The sequence below is a fragment of the Elaeis guineensis genome, chromosome 1 (genome assembly GCF_000442705.2).
Source record: "Elaeis guineensis isolate ETL-2024a chromosome 1, EG11, whole genome shotgun sequence".
NCBI classification, from domain to species: domain Eukaryota; kingdom Viridiplantae; phylum Streptophyta; class Magnoliopsida; order Arecales; family Arecaceae; genus Elaeis; species Elaeis guineensis.
Genome location: NC_025993.2, coordinates 7,992,241 through 8,013,314, shown reverse-complemented (window position 1 = coordinate 8,013,314; position 21,074 = coordinate 7,992,241). Strand labels below are relative to the sequence as shown.

Here is a 21,074-nt window from a genome sequence, read left to right as displayed (position 1 = left end):
AGCAAGTCAATCAACCTCCGACTCAAATTAATCAATTCTGACTCCAACTCTACGTCAGCCGACTGAGTACATTGCGCCAACTCACAATCGATCAACCGACAGATAATCGGCTACTATCAACCAGCAACAAACGACTTGATCAACCTCCGATCGAAAACCGTTAGCATATCAGAATTACCAGTCGATGGTCATCAGATCTTTTACCGACTTACCACTACTGACTGACATATAGTCGGCCTGTCTATCCAACATATCTTAACCGTTGTAAACGATTATCAATTATGTGTCACGGTAATTAGTGGGAATCAACGATACACTAACTCCATAATAATGATCCGATAATTTAGCACCATAAAAAGTGAGACCACATGCTCGACGATTACGTCAGAATTATCTATAAAAAGAGGGTAAGAAAACAGTACATGTAAGACACTTTTGAACCAGAGCTCTGCTACTCTCGACATTCAAATCTACTGTTCATCAATTTTTTTTTCGATTTAAGCATCGGAGGATCCCCGCTGGATATAACTCTGGTCTGTGAGGATGTTGTTTTGCAGGTGTTCATCACCGACAACAGATGACAGAGAGTTGGCCGCAATAGATTTACAGACGACAGAGAGTTAGCCACAACAGATTGGTGCACCAGGTAAGAGGAAGACCATAATCAACCATGTCGAAAATAAGAGCCCAACACTTGATTGGATTGGCATGGTACTCTTTCCATCAGAAAGATGCTTCTTCCCCACCTCCAATAGCAGAGCCTAGTTCCTTATATCTTGTGGTCACCACAGATGTGCAGATTGCTGCAATCGTGTAGCAAATGAATGTTCTGACGGAGGCAGTCAAAAGCCTTTAGCAATAACAAATCCAACAGCAGCAGCAGCCGCCAGCGGAGCAACCGGTCGTACAGTCGGTGCCATCCAGGCACAGCCACCATCCTTCATAGCGATCACCTTCCTCCTCCCTGGAGCGACCGTCTCGATATTCCCATCGAGACGAACAACCATGCTCTCGGCACTCTCGCCGTGCCACCCACCATTCGCAGTGTTCTCCCTCTCCTTCTTGTGCACATAGTATTAGGAAGGAGAAACGATCGCAGACACCTTCTGTCTCTCCTTCAAACTCATCAGGGGGTTCCACCCCCAAAGTTTCTCAGCAGCAGCGGTTGGACGACTATGAACGCAAATTTTAAAAAATTGATCATTAGCCAGTCCGACTTCAGATGGGAGGTCAGAAGTCTTCCAACGACTATGACTTCCACACTGCCCAACCTCTCTCTCGGTGCATCCTCGATGAACTGATTCTTTTTCGATTCAAGATGCCACAAGTAGAGTCATACGATGGCTCCACCAACCCCATCGACCACTAGAAGAGGTATATAGCTCTCATGATGATCCAGGGGGCAATCGATGTCCTCATATGCATTAGCTTCCTGGCAACTCTTCAGAAGGCTGCTCGAGCCTGGTACTCCGAGCTTTAGTCGGAAAGCATCAATTCTTTCAAGTAGCTCGAATATTCCTTCGTGATCCACTTCAGCACAAGTTGAAGGCCATCACGAACATCCGACAGTCTCTTCTCGATCAAACAAGATGAGACAGAGACACTAAGAGACTTCGTGGCCCGCTTTAATACGATCATACTTGAAGTCAGGGACCTTAACGAAGACATGGCTATATCAGCTATAAAAAGAGATCTGAGGGGATCCGGATTTACATACTCTCTTGACAAAATTCTTCTTCGAACCTATGCTGAACTTCTAGAGCGTAAGTACAAATATATTCGTACGGATGAAGCTGCTTCTGACCGACACCAAACAAGTAAAAAAGGTCAGAAGAAGAAACAAAAAAAAATAACGCTCTAGCCGAATCAAGTTGGTCGACTGTCAATAAGCGAGCTTCACCTCGACGACGGAGTTCGAAGTCGAATTATAGCAGGTATGACTCTTACACTCCTCTTACTGCTCCTCGTGCGCAGATCTTGATGGAGATCGAAGGAGCAGAATACTTACGACACTCTCCATCGATGAGAGCACCATCAAGGAGCCGAGATAGAAAAAAATACTGTCAGTTCTATCATGATCACGATCATGATACTGAACAATACATCCAGCTTAAGAATGAGATAAAAACCTTGATCCGATGAGGTTATCTTAGAAAGTTCTGAAGAGATCAACCGATTCAATCTCTTGCTGACCAACAACCTCAGCCACAAACTGAGGAGACTATCAACAACCGACCAACGATGGGAGTAATCAACATGATCTCCGAGTGACTAAAGAACTGGGGGTAGACATTTGAAAAGCTTCTCCAAACAATGAATCAATCTCGATCGATGATTCGAAAAGCTTCTCCGAATAATGACTATACTCTTCTACAATGGAGCAGTTTATGATCATATTTTGGATCAACAGAACAATCTACAGTAGTATTTCTCTACGGCAGAACAATGCCGACTCGATTATGATCGTGTGGAACAACTATTCCACAAATCTGAAATGCTGACGACTTGAAGATATATTATCAATAAAGTTATCTGTATATACACTATTCGGAATGAAACATTGCATTTCCGAATCACAAGTTTCATTCAACTATGAAGTAGTAATGGACCGACAGATGGATGGTCAATTCATCGATTACTGAGTATATCTTAGTGCAGAATTTACCTCAGTTTTTCACTATAAGAACCAACATCAATCATACTGGCTTTCACTGTAAAAGCCGTAATACCGACTATGTCTCGGTACTAAATATACTTCAGCTTTTCACTGTAAAAATCGATCATAGTCGAAAGACTATTATGCCGATTTAGTCTTAACTAAGCAGAATATTATGCCAATACGATCAAGATCAGATTGAAATCATACCGACTTGGCTACAGTCAGTCAAAGGATATTCGACTTACCACCGATTATCAGATGACTTGATGTACAAACTCGACTAAAAGTCAGACGCAGGGTATTCGGCTTATTATCGTTTATCCTAATTCTTATAAGTACGTCAAATGAATATGCGACTAACGGATGATCTTATAAGTACTATCGAACATTCAGTTTGTCGATTAATATTCGATAGCTAAATAATTACTCTATATTACAGACATACAAAAGAGAGCTTTGTACTTAGAAAAAAAAAAATTTCTATTCATTATCAAAAAGAGATTACAAAATTGGACCAAAGTTCGATTACAAGTGTTTGATTATAAAAATAAAATAAAAAATTATACCGATCGTGATTCATCGTCATCCTTATCTCTTTGTCCCAGTGGAGCATCGGAGACTTGGATAACTTCTGGCACGATCGGTGTTCCAGCTTCGGTCGGTGCGGCTTCTTCTTCAGCAGCTCCATCTTTCGATACTAGAGGGACGATGCTGCTCAAGTCGAGGTCCGAATATAATTTTTTGACCGCATCTCGACCGTTTTCATACCCGACGCAATAGGAGGCAAATCTACCTTCGAGGATCTCTTCATTAAATTCTTCAAAATTCTTGAAGTCCTCGATTGTTCGACTCAATGCCTCCCTCGCTAACTCTACCTCTGCCTTCGCCAACTCTGCATCGGCTCGTGCAGAAGATGACTCCTCATCGGTCAGTGCCAACCTTTTCAGATTGGCCCGATATCGTCCACATTCGGCTTCGAGTTCAGCAATGCATCCGTCTCTTTTTCATCGAAGCTGGTGGATGGGGTATTTCTTGCTCTTGATCTTTGACTCAAGAGTCAAGATATTTTGACAAGCCGACTCAAGCTCGGCTCCAGAAGATTGAAGGTCGTCAGACAAGCGGGAGACTTCCTCTTGAAGCTTTGTCTCTCACTCAGCTGTTGACCTAAGCTGCTCGAGAGCAGCCACTTTTTTAGTATTGACGGTCGTTTCTTTATTCATCCATATCCAACGAAAGTCATCAAACTTTACATAGCAGGCCTCCAAGCCGAATATGTCATGGACCAACTGCAAGTAGACAAAAGAGAGAGAGAGAGAGAGAGTAAAAGAAACCTACCCTGAGTATCATCGGGTAAAAGGATGAGAATATCTCGGCCACTATTTGGTTTCTTCGATTCTTCGGATCGATCGGGAGAAGAGCGACTTGGATGAGCCGCCTGGCCAATGTCGGATTGGCCAAAGCTGACTTATCTCCTGGCACTCTAATGTCAAAGTAGACCATGTGACCCTCCGACGCTACATCCTCTGTCAAAACCATCGATGCCTTCCCCCGATCTTCTGTCGGCGGTCCTGCATTGGAGAACACAGGAAAACTGAAGCTTGACTGCGCTTGAAAAAGCTCCACTCAGGAAGCAACTAGCGCAGCCGTTGACTGATCGGGTTCGGCCGCGGCCTTCACCTCGGCCCGAACTTCAGTCGATGGAACTATCGATGGTACAGTGGCAGCTCCATCTTCACCTATCGTCCCTTCTTCAGCTGACAACACATTAGGAAGCATTGTCGGGGCTGACAGCGCTAGAATCGGCTCAGGAACCGATGCAGGTGGTACATCGGGTTCCTCAGTCGGTGCGGAAGTAGAAGCTCGACCCTTCTTCAGTGGTCGAGAAGGTCCAGCCTTGGATGCTGCCCTCTTCCTGACAGCATATTGATGGATGTCGGTGCTCGACACTCGCACCCTCGACTGCATGGCTACAATCAGAATGACGAAGTCAGTACAATTTAGAAACAAATAAAAAAAAATAAAAATGAAAGTGATCGACTATACTATATCTAAGTTGGTGACTGAACTGAGACCGATGTCGTAGAGAGTTTGTTCGATCATAAGCTCCCTCTACGGTGGGACTGCCATATCCTTCAGCTGATGAAAGTCCTTTTGATCGCCGACCTCTGGCTGACTGTTATCGTTGGGGTCGATTCTTGGTTCGCTCCGACGAGAAGGAAAGCTCCAAAGAAGTGAGGAAGAGGTGAAAAAAATTGATTCTTCCATCCATAGATGGATGAGGGAAGATCGATAATAAAAGAGAGGCTTTTTCGAAGGTTGAAGAACCACCAACCTTTGACTTTTGGATGAGATCGGAGAACAAAAAAGGCACGGAAGAGCGAAGGACAAGGTTCGATCAGTAGTAATCGACACAACAAAGTAAAGCTGATCATTAGCCAGATTGAATTTGGTGCCAGCTGGGCAGGACAAAAGCCATAGTAGTCCAAAATATTTCAGATGAACTTCGGAATAGAAAATCGAAGACCCGTCCTAAGGTCTTCAACATAAAAGGCCATCTGGCCCAAAGGAGGGGCGTTCACCCGACTGTCGACACTAGGTGCAAAAAGTTGATATTGCTTCGGAATGCGATATTACTCCCGGAGCTGCTCAACATTCAGTTTCGAAAGTGAAGAAGCCTCCACTTCTGGATCTGACGGAGAATCGTCAGTCGAAATTTCTGACCGACCATTCCGAGAGGAAGAACTCCTAGCCATTGGAGAAAAGAACTAAAGAAAATGAAGAAAAATAAAAAAAGACAACTCAAGAAAGACAAAAGGACTTAACCTAAAATTCAAAGAAGAAGAAGAGAAGTCTTCAGATGCTGGGACGATCTTTCGATAGAGTTTCTACAGAGAAGATAAAATGAAAAGTAAAGGCTAGTTGAAAGTGACCCTATATATATAGGATCCTTCAACGGTCAGGATGAAAGCGATCAAATTGGGATCTCATCAAATGACAACACGTGGCAGCATTCTATCCGACCATTAGTCAGATGATTCGATGCACTTGCTCCTGATCGAGCTACATCATCATTATCCGCATGAACAGCTCCAACCCAATGACATTCGGACACGTGGCAAAGATCTACTAGTCAAAATTATATCGTTCGGCATCGAATTATCTTCTCGAAATGACATCTGATACTGACATCCGATACCGAATTGTTCTGTCAATATGACAGTCTAAGGATGGTTTTGTACCCATCGAAATGACAAAACAGCCTATGCTCATATTCCGAAGAAACTAGCAGCCAAATCAGGATTCGATATGACATGAGATGACTCCCTTCGTCCAATGTGACAAATCACGTGGTAATACACACGTCGGATCACCTGGGACTTGAGAATGGAGGGCAACTGTTGGGGCAAGTCAATCAACCCCCGACTCAAATTAACCAACTCCGACTTCGACTTTACGTCGGCCGATTGAGTACATTATGCCGACTCACAATCAGTCAACCGACAGATAATCGGCTACTATCGATCAGCAACAAATGACTTGATCAACCTCTGATCGAAGACTGTCAGCATATCAGAATTACTAGTTAATGGTCATTCGGATCTTTTACCGACTTGCCACTACTGACCGACATATAGTCAGCCTATCTATCCAACACATCTTAACCGTTGTAAACGGTTATCAATTACATATCACGGCAATTAGTGAGAATTAATGATCCATTAATTTCACAATAATGGTCCGATAATTTAGCGCCATAAAAAGTAGGACCACATGCTCGACGGTTATATCAGAATTATCTATAAAAAGAGGGTAAGAAAACAGCACCGATAAGATACTTCTAAGTCAAAGCTCTGCTACTCTCAACATTCAAATCTACTGTTCATCAATTTTCTATCTGACTTAAGTATCGAAGAGTTTCCGTCGGACATAATTTCGATCTATAAGGATGTTGTTTTGTAGATGCTCATCACCGGCGATAGACGATAGAGAGTTGGCCGTAATACATTTACAGATGACAGGGAGTTGGCTGCAACAATTCGGTTCTTTGGGTGCCTAAATATTATCTATCTTTGACAGAACGAACCCATTTAGGATCGGCAGGACTACTTAACTAGAGACATAGTAGGAAAGAAGATTAAGGAACCTAAATAAATTATCTTTTGCATCTTCGTATTTGGAATTGGAATTGGAAGAACTAATGCGTCATTAAGATATAATAAATAAGGACCAGCCAAGAAGTGTAACATAAGTATGGTCGGCAGAATTTCTTAAGAAAAATGGAAATAAAATGAAAGAGCATGGTAACTTGTGAGATGTTTGTTGGTTGAGCAAAAGATGAATACCGAACAATGTTAAAAGCCCACTAAAGCCACCATCATTACAGCTCTTGCAAACTCTGATCATTAGTGTGCCTAATGAATGGATAGAAAGGTGAAGTCAAATTGAAACAGAGTTGCTTTATGTTGGAGCAAACCCATTTTAGTTTGGATCAGAATGATATAAGACTCCTCCCTATTGGCTAGTCCGGACCTCGGAAGGGGTACCGAGGCCCACACGTGGAACTTGATGCAGGAGGGGTTGGAAGATTCTGTTCGTAAGAGACGTGAGTGACAGTCAACGTCATGGCAAATGTATCTATTTTTCCTTAATTAAAAGGCAACATTAAAGAAGCAACATATCGAGCAATGTTTGGGATTGATAAATCAAAATTTATGTTCATCTTTGATAAAATAAAAATAAAAAAATAAAATTTATCATACTGATCAATACTATATCATATCAAATATATCACATCGTATCACTATTCGGAACGTCAAACTTGTTGTATCGCATATTGATATTATAATAGAATGATATGAATATGGGATTCAATACAAAGACGAATTTTATACAAAAAGTAAGGCATATGCAATGCACGTGATATGATAATGCGGAAACTAGGACTTCATGAATCCTACGGTATGTGGTTTAACTTAACATAGTAGAGTGGGTAACTATTTATGTTTTCTTTTTGGTTCACTCAGAAAATTTTCATATTCTTTTATTTGGTGTGACTTCGAAATCCTATCGTTCATTTCGTAGGGCACAATGCAATAGTCTTGATGCATGGTTAGAATGCATCAGTTGAGACTTAACAACTGATTGCATATTTCGCACCAAAGAAATGTTCACAATATCTATGCATCATGTGTGCATAATGATTTCTACTAAATAAATTTAAGAAGGCAAGTTGAAATATGCTCTTGTGATCCATCTTCGTAGATTGTTTTTTTTTTTTTTTTTTTTTTTTTTGGTGAGATGTGAAGACAGAATACTCAGGTCAGCATGTTGGAGATGGTTGTCTGTTATAAACTTCTGTCTATCTTGCAATGATGTGGAGTGAGAAACAGATAGAGTGGGTGGAGAAGAGATGGAGCAAGGTGAAGTTGACCGTGTTTTTGTCCATAAACAGCCGCTGTCGGCCTTTAATTTCTTTGATTTGACAAAACCCAAACATGTTTGGTCATAAATTTGCAGTCATTTTCAGGAACCCTGCTATGTTGCTCCAAATTCCACCAAAAGTTAAAAACCAAGGATCATATCAGATTCAGTTGGTGTTGGTGTTTACTCGGGAAAAATTCCATTCTTGTTCCTGCTGTTCTAAATAGACCTGTAGAGAAAATAGGAGAGCATTTAAACATTTCATTGATTCTTGCTAAATAGGTCCCTACCATTTTGATTTTCATATCATCTTCAATCGAGCGTATCTCTTTTATCCAAACTTTATTTGGATTGATCTTAAATTCGTTAGACTCTGTTTGTCATCGCGGATCTTACTGTGAGCTCAGTATGGAACGAATCTCGAGATATCAGATCCTAACAATCTCTATCTCGACTCGATATTTGATCTCCTTCTAACTCTGAGAACTTCTGAATCTCCTTACCCTCATGCCCTAGGATAATCGCCTGCTGATCATGGATGGACAGACATGAGAGTCGAATCAGGCCGTTTGATTCCATCTCTATCGTATGCTGTGCTTCTCCTAATCTGAGACCCACTCGGGATATCATTCTGTGGCAATAAAAATCTAACCTTGTGATATCGCCTTTCATCCTTCCGAGTCTCGCATCCCATATCCGATCCACCACCACCTGGTGCTCCACCTTGCTCTGAGCTTCCTCTGGCTCTTGAAGCTCCATCTCGCACTGGACTCTCCGTCAGGTAATAATGTCCTCTCATCCTCTTCTTCCCCTCTAGAATGATCCTATCACCATGCAACACCTTCAGGATTCCTCTACCAGCACCGTCCTGTAGTCTCTCGAATCCAGTCTACTCAGTGAGATAAGATTCTGTCTGAAATTGAGTATGTATCGGATCTTCCCCAATCTCCTCACTGTACTATCATGTGTCCTCCAGCTGACCATCCCAAAACCTCTGATCGCACAGCTCGATCCATCTGACAGATAAACAGTGCCCTTACTGCTCTCTAGGAAGTCAAACTGCTCATCTCTGCAACATACATGATAGGTGCATACAGAATCTAAAATCTACTGCTGAAAAGAAGTAGATACATCGTTAGATATCTCCAAGGCATCACTCTCTGACTCGCTACTGACCATCACTGCAGTAGCCATCGTCCGATCTTTGAGTTGAAAGCAATCTCTGGTTAGATGTCCCAACTCGTCACACCGATAATATCTGATCTTGCTCAAGTCCCTCGTTCTAGACTTGGACTGCCCTCGTCGCGATCTCCTGTTGCTTCGTCTACCACCTCCTACTCCTCTAGAAATCACTAAAGCTGAGCTGCCGCTTGAGCTCGAAGCTGGGTTCTCCCTCCTGAGAACCTCGTTCTGAAGAATCACTGTGGTGACCTCATCCATCTTGCTGGTATTCTTCTCCCCTAGAAGAGCAGTCACCAAGAATTCATACGAAGGAAAAGCGATGCTAGCAAGACCAGCATCCTGATATTTTCCTCAACTTTCTCACCAATGCTCAGGAGGTTGGTGAAGATCTTCTGAAAATGGTTGAGATGCTCCTGCATGCTCTGTTCTTCAGTTATCCGTAGCTGGTAGAACTGTCTTCAGAGAAAGAGGATGTTGATGAGAGACTTCGCTATGTACAACTCCTCGAGCTTCGATCACAGCACCGTCAGAAAAGTCTCGCAAAGTACATGGATCACCACCTCATCTGCTAGATACATACGGATGATACTCACCGTTTGTATTTCAAGCTGTCTCCAATCCTGCACCTTCATGGTGGTCGGCTTCTCTTCGCACAAGAGAGCATCGATCAACCCTTGCTAGATGAGTATATCCTTCAACCTTGTCTACCATAAGGAGAAATTACTCTTTCTATCAAATCTGTTGATCTCCATCTTGGTTGATCTTATGTTCTCCATCTTCAATCTTGCTCACCACCGCCGCAATCTACGTTCTGGTATCACCTCGCTCTGATATCACTTGTTAGAGATGTCTGGTCAGGACACCATCTCCACAGGACCTTTTCAATATCGCACGTCACAGTAGGAAGAAATAAAATAGAAACACAATCAAATACGTGGATCTGCCAAAAAAAGCTCACCTCCATGGGGCATACAAGCTTCACTATGAGAAAAAAGAATAATTACAAGAGGAGATCACACCCTCAACCCTTGTACACCTAATCTCTCCCTCACAAAAGCTCTCCCTCTAGGAAGACCTCCTGAACCCCTGAAGCGACTGCTGTCCGCTGTCTGACAATCTACCTAAAGCACCCTGTCTGCTCTCTGTCGGCATCGATGCCTCGTACTGCCACTCTAGTTCTCTGCCGAATAATCAACCATGCTTTACGTCTCTGTTTACATAACAGGGGCTTTAAAGCCCTGAACCTGAGTGAAAATAGGAGTAATAGACTCCTCACAGCACCCAAAAACCTCCCTGAACCCTCAAATCATGACCAGCAACACTCCAGGCTGTCCGATCGCGCCATGGTCCATAAAAACCCTCATAGACCGTGAGAAACTATAGAGAAACGGCTGTCGGTCCATGGTGGACTGCGAGAAATCAAAGAGAAATACCCTCTCGATCCACGTGGGTCCCTGTGGATTGTCGGTCCACGTGCTACGCATGGACCAAGTGAGGCGTAACGCGCAGGCCGTGCCTGCGCGCGCCCGCATGGGCCTGGGCTGCGTCCGCGTACGTGTGAGCCCGGGCCTGGGCCGCGCACCGCGCACACCCGTGCATTTGCTCGCTGAGCCGCGTGCTCACAGCCAAGCCGCACGTTGCCGCATGAGTAGCGCCACCGCGGCCTCCACCGGCCCACCACCGACCGCCGTCAGCCTCCGTCGCTCCGATTTTTATACCATCTTCAATCGAGCGTATCTTCTTTGTTCGGATTTCGTTTGGACTGATTTTGAGCTCGTTGGACTCCATTCATCATCATAGACCTCATTGTAGGCTCAGTATAGATCGAATCTTGAGGCATCGAATCTTAATACTGAAAAAGACATATGATATTTGATTGGTATGGATTAGTTCTCAAGAAGGGGGAAGGAGGAGGAGAATTAGAATTCAAAGGAAACGTAGCTTAATATTCCGTGCGGAATTATGATTTCAAGCTTGATTTTAAAAAGCCAAGCTCGGCTAAAGAAGAAGAGGAATAGGGAAAAGGTTGAATGAGGTCTAATTTTATCTATATTAAAGCCTGATTTTCTATCAAGTCTAAGTTAAGGGATATGTAGCACAATGCATTGTGTGAAAATATGAGCTAAAGTGTGGTTCACAAAAGCCAAGCTCATGAAATGAAAACTCATACCAGTGAGTCTAGACAATTGGTATGCTGGAACTTGCGTAGACTCTGTTAAAAAGCAATCAAGCCCTTGGCAAATGTTCCACTCATTCGGATTTGATTATTCAAATCATAACCAAACCACATTATATTCTATATGTCGTCTTCAAAATCAGATCATATACTCATAATTCAGTATGCTGATGGAAATGAAAACTCGTACCAGTGAGTCCAGACAATTGGTATGTGGAACTTGCGTGGACTCTGTTAAAAAGCAATCAAGCCCTTGGCAAATCTTCCACGAAGACTCATAATTCTGTATGCTGATGGATACGGATGCATGAATTTTTCCCTTATTGTAATTTTTGAGCCATTTCGGTTGCCATCTCACTTCTTAATTGCATGAATTTTTCCCTTATTGTAATTTTTGAGCCATTTCAGTTGCCATCTCACTTCTTAATATTTCAAGATATATACTTCTGCATAGATTTATAGCTATTCAATGCACACGTAAACACCTGTTGTTGCAATATATATTTTTTTTAATACTCTGGGATATGTCGGATTTCGAATCTGCAACCTCGCTTTGATACCAACTGTTAGGATCTTAGCCTCTAATCAACTTTTTAAAAGATAAATATCTATTAAAAGGTGAGATTTATTAGTCTTTATCCATTAGGTACAGAGACTTCACATCTGAATTGACCTGCATTAAAGTAGATCATCCACAATTAGCAAGCTGGATGGTTAAACCTATTCAATCTTATCAATCAGGCACCAATCGATCTTTTCTGTCGATTCTATAATTGTTGTCAATACATCAGTCTCTTTTCGACGACCAATTCTAATCAGAATCTCACCGAATTTTTTTGATTACTATTTTCTCTTAGAATTTTATCGAGCCTTCTTTGGCTATCGATTTTTTTCTAGATTTCATCGTATATGTGCTGAAATCTTGCACCATATATATACATGAAAACAAAAATTAAATATTAAATAATTATTTAAATTATTAAATAGGAATGAAAATGTTGGTCAATACAGACTATATATCAAATATCAATCTAATTATCCGTAATTTGAGCTCTTTTGATATCAAGTAGTGTGGATTGATGTGACACAATTGGACTATCAAATCAAGCAAAAACAAATGGCTCTCAATTTCGAGCTCATCCAATATGGAGCATGAAGCCAACACTTTGACAGATTGATTGAAAGATTGGCGGATGGAAGACCACCAGAAAATGCCAAGATGGTGGGCTCCACACCAAGATCCGTTCCCATCCAAGAGCCTATCAAACAGAGCTTCTCACTAGATAGAATGCAGCCACCGCCCACCATCCACTTCAATAAACTTTTCAAATAACAACACCACCATTGGGTTGATCGCCACTCCTGGCGACCACACGAGAAGAGGTAGGTTTATTAAGTTAAAACAGGCATGTCATTGATTGCTAGGCCTCTCTAATTTAAGTTGATAAAATAAATTAAAGAGAGTCTGAGCCTTTTTGACGTATCCTCCTGTTGAGAAGGTATATCACATGGTTCACAACTCTGTCATTTTTTGTTTTCTTACTTCATTACTTCCAAGTTTCTGCACCACTTCTCAACACAGCCGACACATAATTCCTTGGAAAGCTGTATTTGTGTTGCAAACTGGGTTTCCCCCACCCCATTCGAGCACATTGTTTCTATCTTATCACACACACACACACACACACATATATATATATATATATATAGAGAGAGAGAGAGAGAGAGATGATTTTTGTTGAGAGCTCAAGACAAGACGCAGCATGGGGATGGGCAGGAATAGACCAATGGCATCCAGCCGGAGAGTATGATAATACTCTTAGAATAATAAAAAGTGAAAGCGAATTCCATCATTTGGATCTTTCCAAATGTGCACTCACTTGGTGGGGAGGGTCGAGGAGGACAGGAGAGGAAAGATCAAAAAAAGGAGAGTGTAACAAAGATTTTGGATCTTCTGGCATACGCATTTTGCACCATAGAGAACTGTACAGTTTTTGATTATTATCGCATCATCCGATGTTAAAGACGGATGACTGTTAGATACGAAGCATTGGTTCTAATGACACGGCAATCAAGAGCTATACAATCCTTTGCAGTATAAAACTTAGATCAGGAAACTAAGGGGAACATGGTCTCTTTCTACTTCTTCGGAAATAATAATAATAATAATAATAATCTAGTCATCATTCACCAATCTACCAAATAAATGGGTATGAATCAGTGCTCTTCATGATTAAATAAGGAAGGACATGCACTAATGGGAACTTACATTCCTTTTTAAATTAATTGCTAGTAATCACATGATGGGTTGATTACCACACTGTCTAGTTGCTTCAGAAACCAAGGAGGATCCAAACTCCAAAAAGATGGGAAATAGAAGAGGTCACAAGTCTTGTGGCAAACTCCTAAGCCTAAATTTTTCAGACAAACAAAAATAAAGATATAAAATAAAAATATGGAATATAGAGCGCAGAACAACTAACCTCCCTTTTATTGGGAAAAAAAAATAACTCGTCACTGAAGCTTTGGTCCAAAGGTGGAGAGAGTAAAATGAAGTTTAACTATAAGATGGAGGATTCCCCAATTACAGGTCTCTCATAAACCCCCAACTTTCCCCCTAGGGGAAATAAACCCTACCTAGTCATCACTCATAGCCTCAAGAGACGCGTATTTGTTTGTGTATTTCTTGACATAGTAAAGACGGAATGTTTTTGATAATATTTGGCCTCCAATGCTATTAACATAAAATCAATAATGACCATTACAAAATGAAAATGTATATTATTAAGAATGATCAGCAGCATCTTATCTATTGCTGAAGTGGATAGCAAATGGACAATCTTATGAAATGATCCCATTATTTGATTCATTTCTTGCAGTAGTATTCAGCACTTGCCTTGAGAAGAGTGGGCAAAGTGGAAGGGAAAAAGGCCAGATTAATAGGGCTAGTAAAAAGGAAAACACCAGAGAGGAGGGAAAGAGTCCAAGGACAGATTCTAACTACTCTGTAGTGAAGTTTTTCTAGCTTTTATGAGATTTTTTGATTATATTAGAACTCTGAAAAGGACAATTTGGTCATGAAAAGGTCTAGCTATCTAGGTGTATCTGGGTCTAAATTCAGTCACATAAATCTTCTATCATTATAGTAATTAAATTATACTTGTTTTAAGATGTTAGTTCCAGATCAGCTACATAAATTCCTGAAGTATGTGATGAACAATGTATCTTAGCTTAATAATGACCATATGAATGGATAAGAGAAAGGCACTTGACTACTGACTTCTAAATGCGTATTTTAGAAAGGTTATCATTCAATATGCAGGAAAAAAAGAAAATTACTTGGGGCAGCCAAAAGCTAGTAGTGGACCGAAAGCTGAAGACTTTTATTATGCTAATGGTAATCTCCAAATACAAGGCACCACCTTGACAACCAATAGTTGAAAGGAAATTAGTCCAGCTCGAGCATGAAACCTTATTTTTTCCTCTTTTTTTTTCATCTAAACAAAGAATATGACACATTCCAGTGTCCATGCAATTTATCATCCAACTCAACATTGATCCAATATGGTTTCAAACCAAAGGACTATCCACTCTACTATTTCAGTCCATAAGAAATTCACTGTTACTCAAGTTTTAACCAAGTTACAAGGCATCTTTTTACTTAATTAAAAGAATGACAGCTGATCTCCCAACTTTTTTTTTTTTTTTTTTAAATATAAAGCATCTCAAATTACAGTTTGTCTTTTCCTCTTTTTTTCTCTTTCATAAACCATAACCACTGCACGATGAATTGGATGACAGCCAAGAATTACACTCATTCTCCACCATTTACAGTTCCTGCAACTTGAGCTGCTGAGGATCTCCTGTGGAAACTAAACAAACATGCCGGATTGTTAATGCCTCGGGAAAAAGACCAAGAAAGTTAAAGTTAAAACAGGGCACCCCTTGTCGCAGCTGTTGGTAACCTAACAAAAGATTCCAACGCTTCTTCGACCTCACCAATGGGCGGCCTTGGCCTTTTCTCCTTCTCACTCCCCCACAATAACTTACTCTCCTCCCCCTCCCTCCGGCCGGCCCCACCCCCCCCCCCCCCCCCCCCGCGCCCCATCCCTCCATTCTCCATACACCCAAGGGGTCCCTTCCCCTCCTCATTTCAACTCTTTCGTTGTCCTTTTGCTGCCTTCCCCCACTTACAAATACCCCCTCTATACCCAAATCTCCTATTGTCCCTCTCCCTCCCTTCTTCCATCCCCCACTCTCTTCCACTCCACTCCTCCAAATGGAACCAACTCCCACCTCCATCCTCCTCTGCCCTCCATTAGATATAAAGAAAGACACCACTCCTGCCGGTGCCATGGTCTTCGACTCCACTTTGCTCAGAAAACAATCCAAGATACCCCAGCAATTCATATGGCCTCCAAGTGAAAGGCCCAGGACCCTAAAAGAGCTCAATGCGCCAGTGGTCGACCTCCATGGTTTCCTCCGAGGCGACGAGGCATCCACACTGCGAGCCGCCGAGCTCATTAGGACGGCTTGCACCACCCACGGTTTCTTCCAAGTCACCAACCATGGCGTCGATATCTCCCTCACCCGAGACGCATTTGCTTGCATGGATCAATTCTTTACGCTTCCCCTTGGCTGCAAGCTTCGGGCCAAGAGGAAGCCAGGGAGCTTGTGGGGCTACGCCGGGGCTCACGCTGACCGCTTCTCCTCCAAACTACCCTGGAAGGAGACCCTCTCCTTCGGCTACCATGACGCTGGTCCTCAACGCATGGTCGTCGACTACTTCACATCCGTCCTTGGCACGGATTTGGAGAGAATGGGGTAAGCTTTTAGCCAATGTTACAGCAACATGTATGCATCAAATTGGACTGCCATGGCAACATGACACGTTGGTTGCTAGTAATGTAACAAGCTATTGGGTTCATGTAGGTTGGTATATCAAAGGTATTGTGAGGCCATGAAGGAGTTATCATTGGTGATCATGGAGATCCTAGCAATAAGCTTGGGAGTAGATCGATCGTTCTATCGACAATTCTTCGAGGACAGTAGCTCCATAATGAGATGCAACTACTATCCGCCATGCCAAGAGCCTGAGCTCGTACTCGGGACCGGACCGCATTGCGACCCGACCTCGCTAACCATTCTCCAACAAGATCAGGTTGGTGGGCTTGAGGTATTCATCGATGATGAATGGCGGTCTGTTCGACCGATACATGATGCTCTTGTCATCAACATCGGCGACACATTCATGGTATGTGCATGGAAACCGATGCCATCAAATTACTTAGTAAGGGAAAGGGGATGCATGGTAATTCATAGTCTAATAGAACAGGGAGTATATGAAGCAAAGACAGATCCTTTAGTAGTTTCTTAATGTGGGGTCTTGTTTTGATTCATGAGATTGAGAGGATGTGGATGCCCACACATGGTGGTGATCTTGTTACAGCCCATGCATGCTGTGGGTGTCGTTACATGAGTCGGATTTGCTATCTATTTCAGAATGCCTATATAATTGTGTTTAAAGGTTTTACTTTCACATGCATTTTGACCCCTAGGTTCTCATATATTTATGGCATGACCATGTAAGAGAATAGCCAGCTTATTGGCTTGTCTTTTTTGTTAACATGCCTCCATACGTGTGTGGGCAAATAGTACCTAGCGTATCGCACGGTGCACGGACCATCTCATTGTTGTCTCATTCACGTCTCACCTTTTGCAAGACACTTGTGGAGCACCTTTTCCCTAGTTACTGAACTACATTTATCATACACTTATCATCTTTGTAGCAATAGAAAATATGAAGAAAAGAAGAGGTATTATATATTTTTTTCATTGACAAGGAACGATATATTATCCAGTCCTTTATTTGAATGTTATTTTATGTTTGCTTCTGTCCTAATTAGTATTTGACATTTAAACATTTAAACCCTTATATAAAGTTAGGCCGATACATATTATGCAATAATACATGTTAATATGCTTGCATAGATTGAGAAGGATGAAAATAAAATGGCCACCAAATAAAAAATCGGACTTAAATTTTTGATCAATTGAAACTGATTTCTTTTACAAATGATGCTGCGGGTTGCAAGCTCATGAAGAATTAATTATTATGTTGTACAAGTAAGTATTGGCACCTACAAATGCTAAGAAAAATAGTAGCTAAATTCAAACAATTCTCCTGGACTTTGTGGTAGTAACCAAATTTTATCATCTAATTTTGCAAAAACAAACTGATACCAAGTTTTAACACTAAATCTGACACGTACTGGCACTATAATTGCAAGAGTTTAAGACTCTAATGACATCATCGTATCTTGAATTATATTGGTGCCATGTCCATCATCATGCATTCTCACAACTTTCAATTTCCCATCCATTACCAATCATGGATTTATATATACCTCACATTTCACATAGGCACTATTTTTGTCACTAAGATGTGGACCAATGCACCATCACATGCATCAAACCATTGGCATGTTTCAAAGGAGCAAACATCCATGCACCAGTGCAGCTCCTGCAGCAGTGGAGATGGCGCACCATTCTACTACAAGTCAATCCAATAATCCACTGCCTCCATTACCACACTTCATTATATTTTATAGGTATGAATATTCCAACAAAATGGTGGGGAGAGAAAAGAAACATCCACAATGAATGTCCAAAGTGAATTAATTCTAAAACGCCGAGGTACTTAAAGGAATAAGATAGCTAGTTAAGTTCTAGACCGAAACATTGGTAAATTAAGTATGTTGCCATGTTTAAATTTGATGTGTTACATTTGCAGGCCCTATCAAATGGCCGGTACAAGAGCTGCCCGCACAGGGCGGTGGTGAATCGCCTGCGGGAGCGGCGATCGCTGGCCTTCTTCCTGTGCCCGAGGGAGGACCGGGTGGTGCGGCCACCGCCAGGCAATTTCGGCGGGCCGAGGCTGTACCCGGACTTCACATGGGCCGAATTCATGGCATTCACCCAGAGCCACTACCGGACCGACATGCGGACCCTCTCCACCTTCACCCACTGGCTTCTATCCTCCAAGACTCTATCAACTTAGCTTCTTCTCTTTTGGATCCTTTTGATCATTGGATCCATGCCCATGGAGCTACATGGCTTTACTCTCCCCCACTGCCTCACTCCCTCACAAGATCAATTATATGGACAAAAACAAAAACATCATGTTATTGCTGTTGTTGTTGGTGTTCCCTTGCTTAAATCCACGAGGGATTGAGGTGTGGATGTGGTAAGGCTCAGTCATGTGATGCCCTGCCCCACAAGGCCACTGTTTTTGAAGGCATTTTGTATCTTCTTTAAATAATATATATGTATGTATGCACATATGTATGTACAGCATTAGTTGGCAATTTGGTCTGCAATTGCCAAAAATTGTTGGCTAGCTATGTTTGAATTGATGCTCCAAGCTAGAAATCCTATATGGATCCATCGTTCCATAGTCCTTTACTAGCCCAAAAGGGCACTGAGATATATATATATGCTTTGGTCATGAGTCCAGCTTGGGTTACAGGTGATTGAGATGCTACCCATGCTGTGCACCACATGGTCCATTAAGCAGTCTATACTGCAGTTCCATGAAGGTTGGTTTGATGCCAGTTTGTTGCTTGTAACCTAAACCACGTACTAAAAAAAGTGAGATCATAAGTTGACTATATGAATAAAAATATCCATTCCATATCTTCTTATCTTCTTGGACCACATTTGATGTTTTCTGACCACGTGTTGTGATCATTCCCTAATAGATTAGCTTGTCGACAATCTTGTATTTTTTTTTCTTCCATCTTGTATATTTTATGCTTGCTTGGACGTATTGGATATTGATGGGAAAATTACTTTGTTAAGTAGGAGCCCTCTCTCGTTCAAAGTTTATTGATGATCTCAGATTTTTTTCTAAATGTTTTGATGGATCTTAATATCTGATGATTTCCAAGGATTACAATTTTACTTATGAATCAACTGCAACTATTAGAGTTAGACACAAAAGTTGATTTGGTTGCATTTACTATACAAATACGCAATTGTAAACATGTATATAAGAGTTCAGATTATCTAGGGTTTGGGCCCGACCTTAGCTATCCAATCCTACAATCATAGCTATGTATGTACTGATTGCGATGGCTCATGATGCATGGGCTATTGTCTCATATACGATATGAGTCTTGTTATATCAAGGCTATCATATAATACAAAGATAACCATAATTACAAATCAAACGGTCTGATTAGATATCGAACATCTTGATCTGGATCTATGGATTCAAAATGCTGGGACAGCCCTCCCTTTTAACTTTAACCCCCCAATGATAATAATGGTAGGATTCGATCTCAGATGGCACCTTCTATACTTAAATTTCATCATCAAAGTTTATGATCATATAACATACAGCGTGTACGTATATAGATGGATAAATGGATGGATTGATGGTTGTATATATAAATAGATAGAAGGATTGAGATGCAAAGTGTTTATGATGCCGGCATAAAAATCATGCATCATTATTCCTTTTCGTCCTTAAGCTGCTCTATTTGTGCACTGAAAACGCCAAAAAGTACGATTGGTCCGATCTGGTGGGATTTAAGAACATGAAATCTGACGAGGTCATTGCCTAGCAAGTCCAGATGGCATCCAATAATTCTTTTTGTTTATTCTCCAAATAGATCAAGCCCTTGCTCAAATTGTTTAATTATTTTTTTTGGTAGAATTGCTCAAATTGTTTACCGTCATGAGTACTGTCGTACTACGCCACAATCCTCCACCACATGAAGCCCTTGTAATCGTTCCAAAATCTCATAAAAAGACGACCCACCAACCTCGCATGTGGACCCGGAACGGAACAACACTGTACGTATCCAATAGTAAGGACCCATAAATCTTCCCATCTTCCCACTGCTGCCGAGAAACTCCAAGGCCTTTAGGAGGCAATTTTATTGCTTTGTTTACGATCTCAAGTAGAGAGGGGGGTGGATCTCCAAGTGAAGATGGGGTTTAACTGCAAGCCTAGGTATGAGGAAATGGCCAATATGTGCTACGGATTCAGGAGGCTGGTGAGGTCAGCTGCTTTGGCCTTGGGATGTCTTGTGCTTTTCTTCACCTTGTCACCCCTTATCCTAGCTTCAATTAATCATGTTACCAACAACGACAAGCTGCGGCCCACTCAAATACACGGAAATATTGCTAGGTGCCACCACTGGCCCTATTGTTGTTCTTGTTGTCGTTTTTTGTTTTTGTTTCTTTTTTGCTCTGCATCCCCACTTGGACATAATACTTCAATTCATGAGTCGAATTTGTTTGATTTTGGCTATGTCCATATATATTCAGCTTAAGATTAATTTTGAGTGCAAAGTTCGAAACCAATTTCTGCTTATTTTTTTATTAGCATGAGGCCGATCAAAGATAATGTCGAGCTATGCCAAACATGAGTACATTTCAAACAACTATGAATTCTTAATTTATGTGTCTTTCTGCATGTATGCGATGGGTGCACGAATGTATGTATGCATATGAGCTTGATCAAGTTGAAATCTGTTCAAGCTCAGCTCAGAATTAATTCCGAGAGTAAAACTTATGATCGAGACTCAATTTGGTTTCAGTTTGTTGAACCTCGAATCAAATTATACA

At 41.5% G+C, this 21,074-nt stretch overlaps 1 protein-coding gene across 2 annotated transcripts; it reads left to right on the top strand.

The window, feature by feature from the left end:
* Positions 1 to 15,565: 15,565 nt before the first annotated feature.
* LOC105037036 (gibberellin 20 oxidase 2) lies at positions 15,566 to 19,133 on the top strand. Of its 2 annotated transcripts, none has more exons than XM_073247382.1 (3): positions 15,566 to 16,262; positions 16,371 to 16,692; positions 17,862 to 18,374. In XM_073247382.1, exons 1-3 carry the CDS (start codon positions 15,718 to 15,720, stop codon positions 18,099 to 18,101), a joined length of 1,107 nt encoding a protein of 368 aa, XP_073103483.1. In that variant the 5' UTR covers positions 15,566 to 15,717; the 3' UTR covers positions 18,102 to 18,374. The 2 variants fall into 2 exon arrangements, with proteins under 2 accessions (XP_073103483.1, XP_010911046.1); XM_010912744.4 differs by having other exon boundaries at positions 15,587 to 16,262; positions 18,232 to 19,133.
* The last annotated feature ends 1,941 nt before the right edge of the window (positions 19,134 to 21,074 follow it).